Source organism: Ursus maritimus, unplaced genomic scaffold (genome assembly GCF_017311325.1).
Source record: "Ursus maritimus isolate PB19 unplaced genomic scaffold, ASM1731132v1 scaffold_9, whole genome shotgun sequence".
NCBI classification, from domain to species: domain Eukaryota; kingdom Metazoa; phylum Chordata; class Mammalia; order Carnivora; family Ursidae; genus Ursus; species Ursus maritimus.
In genome coordinates this window covers 55608873-55621809 of record NW_024427107.1, presented here as the reverse complement: position 1 = coordinate 55621809, position 12937 = coordinate 55608873, and the positions used below count along the sequence as shown (strand labels likewise).

The 12937-nt window shown below is 31.0% G+C and overlaps 1 protein-coding gene across 3 annotated transcripts in view; it reads left to right on the top strand.

Annotated features, from left to right (window-relative positions):
* The window catches only part of CSMD3 (CUB and Sushi multiple domains 3), a 1145609-nt gene that overhangs the window by 479821 nt on the left and 652851 nt on the right, over window positions 1–12937 (top strand). For 2 of the 3 annotated variants that reach the window (XM_040625738.1, XM_008689272.2), the window contains 2 exons: window positions 2213–2290; window positions 9218–9305. In XM_040625738.1, the coding sequence (XP_040481672.1) occupies window positions 2213–2290; window positions 9218–9305 (166 nt within the window). The remainder of the gene's footprint in view (window positions 1–2212; window positions 2291–9217; window positions 9306–12937) is intronic. The other variant, XM_040625739.1, reaches the window with a different exon arrangement.

Sequence of the window (12937 nt, the reverse complement as noted above, 5' to 3'; positions counted from 1 at the left end):
AGTCTAAATGCAAAAATCTTACATAAACCTTTACACACACACACACCGCAATGTAGTTTTCAACATTCTTTATTCCCAGTTACACATTATAGAATTGAACTCTTTTTGACCTTCTGGACTCTTCTTCTATTTTGGCCTTTGGGTTTACAATTTTTTCATTTATTTTTCTTTATTCTTTGAAGAATTCCAGATTTATGTTAAAACTACCATGAAATCTTCAGGCTCATCTGTAATAGTTGAAGTCAAATGTTAGAGTGCAGAGGAAAGTAGAGGTAGAATTCCTATTTATAATTCCCATTTGTATTGTGATTATCCAGAAATACGCCTCAAAATAGAAAATGTATATTTTATTAAGAAGAATTTAAGGAAAGCAGGAAAATTCACAAAGTGGCAGAACTAAATTTAGAGCACTTGAATGAATACTCCAGTAGAATTAAACACTGGCTTACCATGGGGAGGGAGGTGTGGAAGAGAGTTACAACAGAAAGCACAACTTGAGAGACAGAGATGGTCATTCTTTTGCTGATAAAGAATCTCAGAGCTATCAAGAGACTGAGCTGTCATCTAGTCCTAGCTTCTTATCTTAAGAGAAATGATTGAGGTAAAAAGACAGATTCTTGTTCAAAACCACACAACTAATAATTTCTAAGAATCGGGTCTCTTAAGTCCTGCTCCAATGGTCATCTCCTTCTCTTTTTAAACATAATATGTATAAATAGTCCATAACTATATAGTCTAGTAAATCATTAGACCCTGTCTCTACCATTCTACTTTTGAGGTATTAATAAGAAACAAATCACATAAAATGTTCCAAAACCAATAAAATACCTGTGATATGAACTAAGTGGGTAAAATAGCAAGTAAGAATTAGTGAAATGATCATTTTAAACTAACAAAAATCAGTATTGGTTTTTTTCAGTTCATGGCATGAACAAAACCTAATTGCCTAATGTAATCCCTAGCCTTTAAATCTTATAAAAATCAGTATGTAAAAATTTCTAAATTATAATTGAAGAAGTTAAATATATCCCTTGCATTATTGTTTATGCTGGTTTTTAAAAGGAAATAACTGATATTTAAATATCTCATGAGATCAGGTTGCATAACTTTTTTTAATTAGTTGGCTTTCAATTAAATAGATTTCCTTTATTTCACTTGGTGTAATTATTGTGTATCACTTTTAAAAAGTACATAGCAACTGTAGTTAACCCAATAATTTATATTTAAAAAAATACTTCTTTTCCTTCATCTAAAATACTTGAAAAAGTGTTTCAAAAGTATTTCAGTTACTTCATTGAATTTATATTTATATTTTAGGTAAATCCAGTCATACCTATTTTAATAAAGTGCACAATGAAATATACCAGCCTTTGATGACATTGGCTTTCAATATCATACCAAAACAAGAGCAAGTTATTTTAGGGGCGCCTGGGTGGCTCAGTCATTAAGCGTCTGCCTTCGGCTCAGGGCATGATCCCAGCGTTCTGGGATTGAGCCCCACATCAGGCTCCTCTGCTGGGATCCTGCTTCTTCCTCTCCCACTCCCCTGCTTGTGTTGCCTCTCTCGCTGGCTGTCTCTGTCAAATAAATAAATAAAGTCTTAAAAAAAAATAGCAAGTTATTTTAGATGAAACCCAAATAGTTGTGACCCAAATTTTATAGACCATAATGTCAAAAGCTATGACTTTGAAAGGAAAGAGTTATTGGCAGAAATATGAAAATGTATTTTAAGTTTTTCTAGTACCATTTTCTTAAGTGTGTCCTAATAGTTCACTTAGGCTAAATTACCTAAAAAGGTACGTTAGTTTAAGAACCTAGTTCATTAAATTCTTCCCACTTTTATAATGTCTCAGTATTTTTATTTTTCTAGTTTAATTTTCCCATAACATTTGATGAATTCAAGTTATATAAAGTGTTAATGTTTTGCTCTCATATAAAAACTTGCATATTATTTAAAAACATATCCACATATATATGCAGGATTCTCCCTATAGAACACTTAAAATCCTTCGCTACTGTTTGGTACTTTACTACTTACTGATTATATTGCTGTATTTTTTTTTTTTTTTATTTTCTTCTGTGTACCCTACATCAGGCTTAAGAAAGCAGTTTCTTTAACTTGCATAGTTCAATGCTAACAAAATTTGTTAACTTGAATTTTATTTTAAAATTGTATATCCTGATACATGTTTTTGTTTGTTTTCTTAACTAGTGAAAAAGGCCATAGATTTTAAATCTAGAGGATTTAAATTGTTTCCAGGGAAAGACAACAGCAACAAGTTTTCTATCTGTGAGTGTACTCCTTTTTTGTTACTTTCTCTAGTGCAAGAGTGAAGTTTGTGGTGTCTGTGTTGTTTGTGTGTGTTTATAAAAATGTTTGTGTATTTACCAAATTAACTGCATTAATATCTATATAACATGCATGATTACTATTCAATATTTTCTTGTATTTAAATGTATACCGAGTTAATGGATTAATGTGGTAAACTCCCAAGCTGAGACCATTTCAGATGGAAAAATTCTCTTTGAGCTATTATGTGGGATAGCGTTCTAGTTTTGTAATTCTAGAATGTGAGATAAAAGTGAGTGAAATTTCTTAAATTGGTAATTTCTTAAATTGGTGATTTCTTATAGGAATTTTTGTTAAACATAGTTATTGTTTTAAGGAAAAAAATTCATTTTATAGCAATTTTTTATTTAGGAAAAAAAATGTGTTCTCAATTTGAATTAACTTATCCATACCCTTTAAGTCAAGTCTTTTGTAAATTAGTTAACTATAGAATTAATTTTTGTTTTCTCTTGAAAATAACAAAATGGCCTGAAATACACATATTTATGTGCTCCCCCAGTACACAGTTTTGCTTAATATTCAAGGTTTTATAGGTCATCTGAAGTTCATCCTTGAATCTCAAATTGAGAATCACTGAATTAGAGCATTCATATATACTGTTGTAAAAAAACATAAAATTTTTAGGAGAGCTATGCTATTTGTATTAGAAATCAATAGCAGTTTGTAGGAATTTTCTAGCTTAAATATGGAAAGAAACCATTAATGACACAACATCTGACTTCTAAAGTGATATATTGATAGTTAATAAGATTATTATAAATAGCATGTTATTTTTAACAGGAATATATTTTTAGCGTTATTATTTTTATTCAATTCCAGATGATTTGATGAAATGAATTTATAGCTATTTCTTTTACAAAGATTATTCATTATGATTATATCAGAAAAGGATTTTATCTTCATGATTATTGACTTGTATATATAATGGTAAATGTCAGAAATTGAGCAATTACATCAATTATAAAAAAAAACCCTCAGAGCCTATATGTTATCAAACATTTTAAAATGTCATAATTTTAAAATGTGATTTTACATTTTGTTAGATTTGAAAATCCTAAGCCAGAAGTAGCAGATATCAGTAGGAAATCATTGATCAAATTTGGTTACGTTTTGCAAAGCACTAAACAGTTCATTTCAAAGTACTTAGCTATATAATTATGATTTCTTGTTATATTTTGGGGATTAAAAACACATCTGTCTGTGTTTAGGGAAAATAACTAGTGTTACAGAAATTTTCTCATATATAAATTATTTGATACATTTTGGAAGGATATTCTTCCTATAAAAGAAAATATGAACAGAAAACAATTTGTCAGACGAATATCCTGACATACCAAATTTCATTATGTCAATATGAAATAAAAGTTATATCTTTGCAAACTTAAATATTAGGTTTACTACCTTTTTTTCTAATATTTTGTCTAGCCAATATATCTATTTTTGGAACTCTAAGTAGAATTATAAACTATGCTGGTTCACCCTTTGGCTCATTTTAGCTATATAAATGTTATTTTATATGCTACATGCTTCGAGTTTTCAGATGTCCTGGGAAATTCAGGCTATTTGTACTAAAATAGCTAAGATTTATCAAGGCATTAAAATGTATGTAACTCTCTATATTTGGTATATTGCCTCAGTGGACATATTTATTATTTTCATTGCTCTTGCATAGGGGTTATGGGGGTCAACAAGAAAGGAATTTAGACATGACAGTGTATCCGGTAGGCAAAAAAACTAATTCTTTTAAAAATATTTTATTTAAAGAATATTTTATTTAAAATTGTCAGGAGAAAAGTTAATGAGGCAAAAAAAGTTAAACATGAAGCATAAAATGTTAATTTACTTCATAATTTTAAAACATAATTTTCATTTATCCATTACATGTTATGTAAAAGATAAAAGATATTCTTGTGCTTTTTTATTTTTATTTTTTAATGTAAATAATCACAAAAACAAATTACGTATTGCCAATTTCTTAATAGTCACAAAATAAATCAGCATTATATTAAATTTCATTTCACTACATTTTTTCAAATATTTCATAGTTTCAAAAGTACATTCTCTATGGTTGTTTATAGAAAAGGATTATGTTTTAATTTTTATCATTATTATTTATCTATTAATAAGTAAGCATTTGAGTCTTCTTTTCTCTGATATTTATTCAACCTGGGCCAAATAATTTTAAAAGGATATAATTCTTATATAAACCTTTCAAATGAAAAAACAGAAACAAAAATACCTTGTGTTTTTTGAAAAGTACAGTCAATTCTGTTAGTGGAACTGCCAGAAGTGAGCATAAGCGAGGAGGATATGAACTATACATGTTGCCAAAGCATGTCTTCCCACAGTAGCACCTTTAAAGTTTAACTAGGAAACAAATTATTAAGGGATCTGGGAAGCTGCAGCAGTGTTCATGGGGAGCATTTGGTTTTTTAAATGCTAATTTTTATTCTTTTTCCAGCTTTAATACCTGACCTCTAAAAGCCTCTATTCATCCCTTGTTGTTTTTCATCAAAAAGTGTGGATTTGTCAATAAAAGGGAAAAAGTAGTTTTTTTTCTTAAGTTTTAAAGATAAAAACATTTTTAAAAATATTTTAAAATGTTGAACCTAGTGAACTGGTAGTTTTGCCAACTTTTCTACTAGGGTCTTCTACAATATTAAGGTAGAATTATGAAGAAACCGTGAGCTTCTCATAATGAATTTTTTTTCGATTTTATTTTATCTTCGAATCCATACTTTTATTTATTTCATGTTATTCATTCTACAATTCTATTTGAGCTACTTCTCCAAGGCAACACCATGCTAGACTAAGAAGGTAAAAGAGCAAATAAAATACAATCTCAGCGGCAAGGATCCAACATTTTATTGGGAAGCTAAATGCATTAAGAGGCAGTTCTTTGTAGAATATATAGTATAAAATAACACTCTGTTTACATCCATGATGTTTGAGTTCAGAACAAGATCCAAAACACTGTATTTCATAAGGTGGAATAAAAATTTAAAATCTAATGTAAAAGAGTCTAAGAAAGGTGGCAATGTAATCAGCTGGGTCAGGTAATGTGGAGGAGACTTCTTTTTAGAATCGACTTGCTTTTATTTTTAGAGTAAATTATCTGCCATATACAATCAGAAACCTCAGAAAACTTGCTTATTATAAACTACCCTTAAGATTGTTGTGAAGATTAAATGAGTTGATACATGTAAAAGATGAATATTTCCTGACACATAGTTATTATATCTTTATGTTGACTAAGTTTATAATATTTTCAAGCTAGAACATGTAATAATATGGTAAATTAATTAAGATCCTGTAGCATATTTATAAACCCATATAAACCCATAAGCCTATAACTTCACTGTTATAAGAAATTACAATTCATTTGTTTTTAAAATCCTGTACCTCCCCTCTTTTGTCCACTTCTTTGTGGGTCAAGGAACTCATGTTGCATTAATGATAATAATGGGCATAATAAATATCCTTAGAGATCAGAGCAAAAACAGTGTTCTCCATAGTGATACTCTTTTCAAGAGGCAGCACCCAGTCTATGTAATTAAACATTTAAAGAACACTCATGTTCTTACCACTCTGAAAGTTACTACTATTCAACTTTAAAGACGTAAAAGTGATAAATCTGTTCAATTGCTTAACTGTCATTATGTAGCAAAAGCAACTATTGAATGAATACTACTAACTTCATTTGAATGTCTTGGTATCACTAGCTATTGGCAGTTTTGAAATATTCATATTTCAGAGAAATAAGGTATTGAACACTTTGTTCTTTATTTTTTTAATTTTAACTATTTTCAAGGAATGTTAAATACATGTATGATGCAGAAGCTCTCCCCCTTATCTTTACAGTTTAAATTGGAAAGTCTTTCCCAAGATATCTGTTGCAGATATCCAAAAACAGTGGTTTAAAGGACACTTCCAATAGACAAAAAATAATTTAACAAAACTGTAAGGACTAGAATTAATTGAAAATGGTAAAAATTATAGATATGCTCTGAATTTTAACATAAAACATTTTGTAAAGAGTGTTGAATTGTAATTAGTGATGTCATTTTTTCTTGCTGAGCTTTCTGGACATAATGGAGAGCTTAGAGTTCAAGAGTAGAATTTTTTGAATCAGTCTGCCAAGGTTTGAACCCTAGACTAAGGTACTAACTAACAGTGTGACTTTGGAAACGTTTTTAACCTCTTCATGCCTTAGTTTCCTCATCTGTAGGAAGTATAATAATAGTAGCTCCTTTTAGATTGTTACGAAGTTGATACGTGTAAATGATGTAGAGTAGTTCCTGACACATAGTACCGTGTTAAGCATTAGCTATTGTTAAAATTCATATTAACCACGGGTTTACTTTTTGAGCTAATAATGATGATAAAATGGGAAAAAATGATTTTTAAATTTTTATTTTCTAATATATTCACAGATCAGTTCTATTTTAACCCATAATCTGTGTTACATTGTAATAAAGTAGGTAAACTCAAGTCAAGCTACTTCTTTTCTTTATCTCTATTCCATGTCAAAAAAATTACATTTAAATAACATAAACTACAACATTTTCAAAAGCCATTTTAAAATAGGAAAGAGAGTGCTTCCCATAGAAAGTGCTTGATTCATTGAAAACAGTATCCCAGGTATTATTGTTATATGATGAGGATATTTTTACTGAGGAGTTATTAAGCCCTACCTAGGCATTGTGAGTATATTAAAATAATTATGTTTTTCTCTTATCTTTATCAAGTATATAATCTCTTTGTACATATGACTAAAGGATATGAAACTACTAATTTATAATATGATAAAGAATTTTAAAACTAAATATAAAATTTCCCATGTTATGTAACATGAGGGATTAGAATACTATGGTGAAAGTAGAGATTGTATTTTGCAAAAAGTGGGATTTGAACTGAGTCTTGAAAATTAGTTAGAATTTTGATAGCTAAGGAGGAAGAAAGAGAAAACATGAAGACAGGAGAAAGTACAAATAAAGCAGGGGTGAACATGGCTTCCTAGTAAAACTGCAGAACAATGAAGAACACGTTGGACTTGAGTTATGGACTGGTGGAAAATACAAGTGATATAGTAGAAATCTCAAATCATAGGAGATTTGTACAGTAATAAAAACAGTGTTTGAGGAAGTTTAGTCCTCCTCTAGGACTCAGGATGGATTGGAGGTGAATGATAATGGAGTGTGCACAAAAGCATCAATGATTACTTTGGATCTGAGCGTGCACATGAGATAACAATGGGAATTTTGGTGGGATTACTTAGTAGTAGATCATTGAAGGAGCAAGAATGGACCTTGGAAACAATGACAAAAGGATACATTGGAACTTGTTAGCAAATAGGTAATTTCTTCAAGCCATGAGGAAAGTATAAAATGTGGAGAACTATAGGCCAATGCCTTTGAATTTGTCCACTGTTAGAGTAGTCAAAAGTAAGAGAATGGGCCAAAAACAAAACAAAATAAAACAACCCAGAAAGGTAAAGAAGAATGAAATAACAAGTAAGCAGACCAAGAAAAGAAAAACTATCATATATTTTGCAGAGATTGGTGAATAATATGATAAAATTGTCAAGAAGGGTATTAGTTGGGGATATTTAGGAAAGTGATTTTTTATAGAATGAAGGGCATAAATGCAAAATTTCATATCTAATTGAAAATGTGATTTTACCAGAATTATGACTGTTGGGACATTATCTGATAGTTACCTTGTTATCTGATAAATCAGTTTGAACATATTTATCAATCTCAACTAAATGATGCAGGGATCCAGCAGTTCTCAACATTGACTTTACCTTAGAGTCACCTTAAGGGTTACTGAAATACAAACACAGAACTGATGCCCAGGGTCCTGCCCTAGAGTAATTGCGTTAGAATATCTAGAGGTAGAAATACACATCTTCATTCTTTAAAGAAAGTTCCATAAGTGGGTCAGATCCACAGTATAGGTTGAGAAACATTACAAAGTTTAGATTTTTTTCTCTGTGGAATCTCTGATCAGGTACAGTTCTTTTCTCAAAAAGCAGATAAGTTGATGAAGAGCAAAATAGCAGTTATTCTCCAGTTCATTAAGAGATTGAATTTATGAAATAATATCACTCACGTATATTAGAACTATCAGGTTTAAAAATCTTCCCATTAAGATATCTGTCTTGGGGATTTACTTACCCACTGTGATCACATTCATCGAAAATATTAATAAATCTTTCATTAATTGAGTGTTCTAGAGAAACTGCTGAAAATGTGTACAGTGGCAAGTAAAACATAATCATGTATATTCCTAGGCGGAAAAGCCATTATTTAGGTTTTCAACATTATATCATAATTCATTGACATGTTTGGTAATTAGAACCATAGTCTTACTTTAACGCTGGCAGAGCACACTACTTCATTATATGCCAAATACGAAGTGCTAACAATCTTAAGCTTTTCCCATAGGGTCTTGTTTTTCCATTGGTACTTTAAAAATAATAGGTACCCAGATGACACTGTCATAACTGGTAGTGACTGCTTTACTGCCAATAATTAATGGAAACTCTGGCACTGATACCCTGGGAATGCATTTCCAGAGATTTTGCAGTTTGGTAGTAATTATAAATGAAGTGTTAACTGTTAATGTGTTAATACTCAGAATAGCATGTCATTGAAGATGAACGTTGAACTTACAGGTCCACTAATAGCAAAAATGCTTTGTCTTTATTACTGAGTTATAAAATTATATTTAACCTTTCTACATTTAAACTATAGTGATTATAAAAATATAAGAATATATTTTATGTAAATTTTTCAGCTAACATTTTTCTTGATTTTCTAATCAAGTTTTGATTCTTTTTTTTTTTTTTCCCTTCTGTTACAGTAAATGAGGGAGGTATTAAAACAGCTTCCAATCTATGCCCAGATCCAGGAGAACCAGAAAATGGAAAGAGAGTTGGATCAGATTTTAGGTAATATTTTGTATTGTTTATTTCGTTATTTTGTCAAAGTTTATTTTAACTTAAAATTTAAAAATAACTAATAATATGGGAATGAAGACTGGGTGATTTAAAATAATAGCAGCTAGATTTTATTTATTTGTTACTATTAATATTTCATTAGTTTAAAGTGTTTAACATACCAATTTTATTAGGATACTTTTCTGGATTTTAAACAATCAATTTCTTGTCATATTATATAGTAAGTGAAAAATCATGGGCTTTGGATTTGAAAGACTTGAGTTAGAATTCAAATTCTGCTTAAAAGTTGTCTGATCTTAAGTAAGTAACTGAATCCTGTCTGCCTGAGTTTCCTGTTCTGTAACATGCAAATCAAATTTAACACATCTAATGGTGAGTTTCAAATGAGGTACTGCCTGTGAAACCTTCCTGCAAATGTTCTACAAACATAAGTATTTTACAGAAGTAGACATAACTGAATATGTTGTATCTGGATCTTAAAATTAGTATTTTTTTTTAATCCAAAATTAAGTTTAACAACCAAGAGAATACATGTAGTATACTGTGGTAGGCCTTAATTTGCATAACTATGAAACAGTATTTTTTAAAAATCTTGAAATTTTAGTAGACCTCTGATTATTGTAGCATTTTATAAATACCAAGAATGCTGTAAAATATTAACTGATAATTTAACTAACATTCACAAATACTTGTTTTTACAAAGTATCCATGATATATAAATTTTTAATAAAATTATTGATAATGATTATACTTACACCTAATGCACATTTACAATTTTTACTTCTTTATATTATTTATATAAAGGACTAAAGAATATCCTGCTGGGAGGGAGTGGGTAGATCGTTCATACAATAGAGACCTATGGAAATTTTGTCCTCATGGATCTTTCAAGATGACTTAAAGTTACATTTTGCTATACATGGAGAGGAAGAAAAAATAGTATGATTACAACATCAATACAGTTGTAATTTTTAAAAAAAGAATTACAGAATGTAATTCATTCAGTGGACAATCTTTGCTTGAGATTCTCTCTCTCCCTCTGCCTTTCCCTCCTGCGCATTCTCTTTCTCTCTCTCTCTCAAATAAATAAATCCTTAAAAAAAGAAGTTCACAGACTAAAACAAAATCATTAAGAATGTGTGAGATGTTACAAACACACAGAGGAGGTATGGCATTTTTGGAGGCTGGGAGAAAGGGTCATAGGAGGTTAACATTGAGCTAGGTCTTAGAGGATGATCAGAATGTGATATCGAGAGGAAGAGAAATCCAGTGAACATTTATGTATTCATTATCTACATATATTGTTTGCCTGTTATGTTCCTGGTCCTATACTAGGAACAAATAAAACACACAAAAGCAGACATAGTACACAGCCCCTATAGTTCTCAGAATTTAATGGCAGAAAAGACAGTTAAATGTCACATGCAGTTGTAATTACAAATTTAGGACAGTACTGTGAAATAAAAAAATGCAGTAATTAAAAAAAAAAACTGTAAGAGAATAAAACTATCAGGGGGGATCCCACACATTTTGAGAATGTCCCACTCTCACTGATACCAGAATTTTATGCATCTATACTGTAAGAAAGAGCCCCACATTGAGGAGGAGCTTAATGAGCTATTCCAGGAAAACAAAGATCATTGAGTCTAAATTATAGAATGTAAATGAGAGAAAAGCATAGAATGAAGTTGAGGCGATAAGGAAAAACCAAGTCTCTTCTGCTGAGGAAGCAAATTGGCAGCCCTTCAGTCTAATCTGGACTGATGATATATTTTAAGCTCACAGTGTTTTGAAAAAATGAGAGCCAACATTTAAAAATTAGGAGGTTACACACACACACACACACACACACACACGCACACACTCAAAAAGATTTTTGTATTTCCTTGTTAGATCTGGCAGGTGAAACTAATGTACCTTCATGGAAACATCTACTGGAACCAGTTAATGCCTGTTCCCATTAGGGTGAGCAAGGTTTCTCTGGTTCACCATAGTCACTCCTAGGCTATTTAACTCACCTACAAATAATAGGAAACTACAAAGAATTGTAAAAGAGTGGTGTGATCTCATTTATATTTTCAGTAGATCATGCTTTATATTTTTGATAGATGTAGTGAAGAAAACAGAAGTTTTAGTTAGAAGATGACTGGAGTGGTCTGGGTGTAAGATGATGGAGACTTGAGCTATGGTGATGTCAGTGAACTAGACAAACTCAAGAAAGATATACAGTTTTTAGTATCCAATGACAGTTTGATGTGGAAAGTAAGAAAAATAAAAGATAATCCTTAATTTTCTGGGCTTAAATATCATGAGACTGGAATGAATGATAATATTTCATTAAGTGTGGGGACACCTGGCTGGCTCAGTCAGTTAAGCATCTGCCTTTGGTTCAGGTCATGATCCCAAAGTTTGGAATTGAGCCCCACGTTGGCTCCCTGCTCAGTGGGGACTCTGATTCTCCGTCTCCCTCTGTCCCTCTCCTTGCTTGTGCTCTCTCTCTCTGTCAAACAAATAAAATCTTAAAGAAAAAAATTAAGTGTGGAAGTCCAGAGTTTTGAGGAGAAAAATGAAGAGTTCACTTTTGAGATTTTAAACTTTAAATAACTTAGAGATTTCCACATAGATATATTAAATTTGTAGTTGAACAGATCTGAAATTCAGAGGTAATCACCGACTATCAGCATGTACATATTATAAAACATATTAAAGCAGCATGATAGATGACATTATTTAGACTTCATACAAAGATGAGACAATGTATGACATAGTCCCAAAGATCGATGCTATCTGATGATTTGATGGAATACAAGGAGCTATCAAATCATGCTCGTGAGTGGCGAGAGGAATAGGAATGAAACAAAAGCAGGAAGTTCTTGAAAAGAGGTTGAGGAGTGTTGGATGCTATTGAAAAACTGAGAATAAGAGGACAGAAGACTGTCTCTTAAATTTGACAGCATGAAGATTATAGACACGAATGATTTCATTGGAGTGACAGGTTGAAAAAAATTGAAATAGCATGAAGAGACACTTCAGATAAGTAATAGATCCGGATCATCAGATTACATAAAGCAGAAGAATAATGGTGGCGTTCTGTAGTCTTTGTTTCTTTCATCAGTGTCTGGTAGTTTTCAATATACAGGTCTTTCACATCCTTGGTTAAATTTATTTCTAGCTATTTTTTTGATGCGATTATAAATGGAATTGTTTTCTCTATTTGTCTTTCTGATAGTTTGTTATTAGTGTATCCTACAAAATTACTGAAACTGTTTATTAGTCTAACAGTTTGTTAATGACATATTTAGGGTTTTCTATATATGATTTTATGCCATCTGCAAATAGTGACAGTTTTACTTCTTCCTATCAATTTGTACGCCCTTTATATCTTTTTTGCCTAACTGCTCTGTCTAGGACTTCCAATACTATGATAAATAAAAGTGGCAAGAGTGGGCATCCTTGTCTTGTTCCTGGTCCTAGAGGAAACACTTTCATCTTTTCAATGTTGAATGTCATATTAGTTTTGGGCTTGTCCTATATGGCTTCCTTTATACCTGCTTTGTTGAAAGCTTTTTATCAAGATGGTGTCCATAGCCTGTGTTCCCTGAGAGCAGTTCTACAGACCAGCA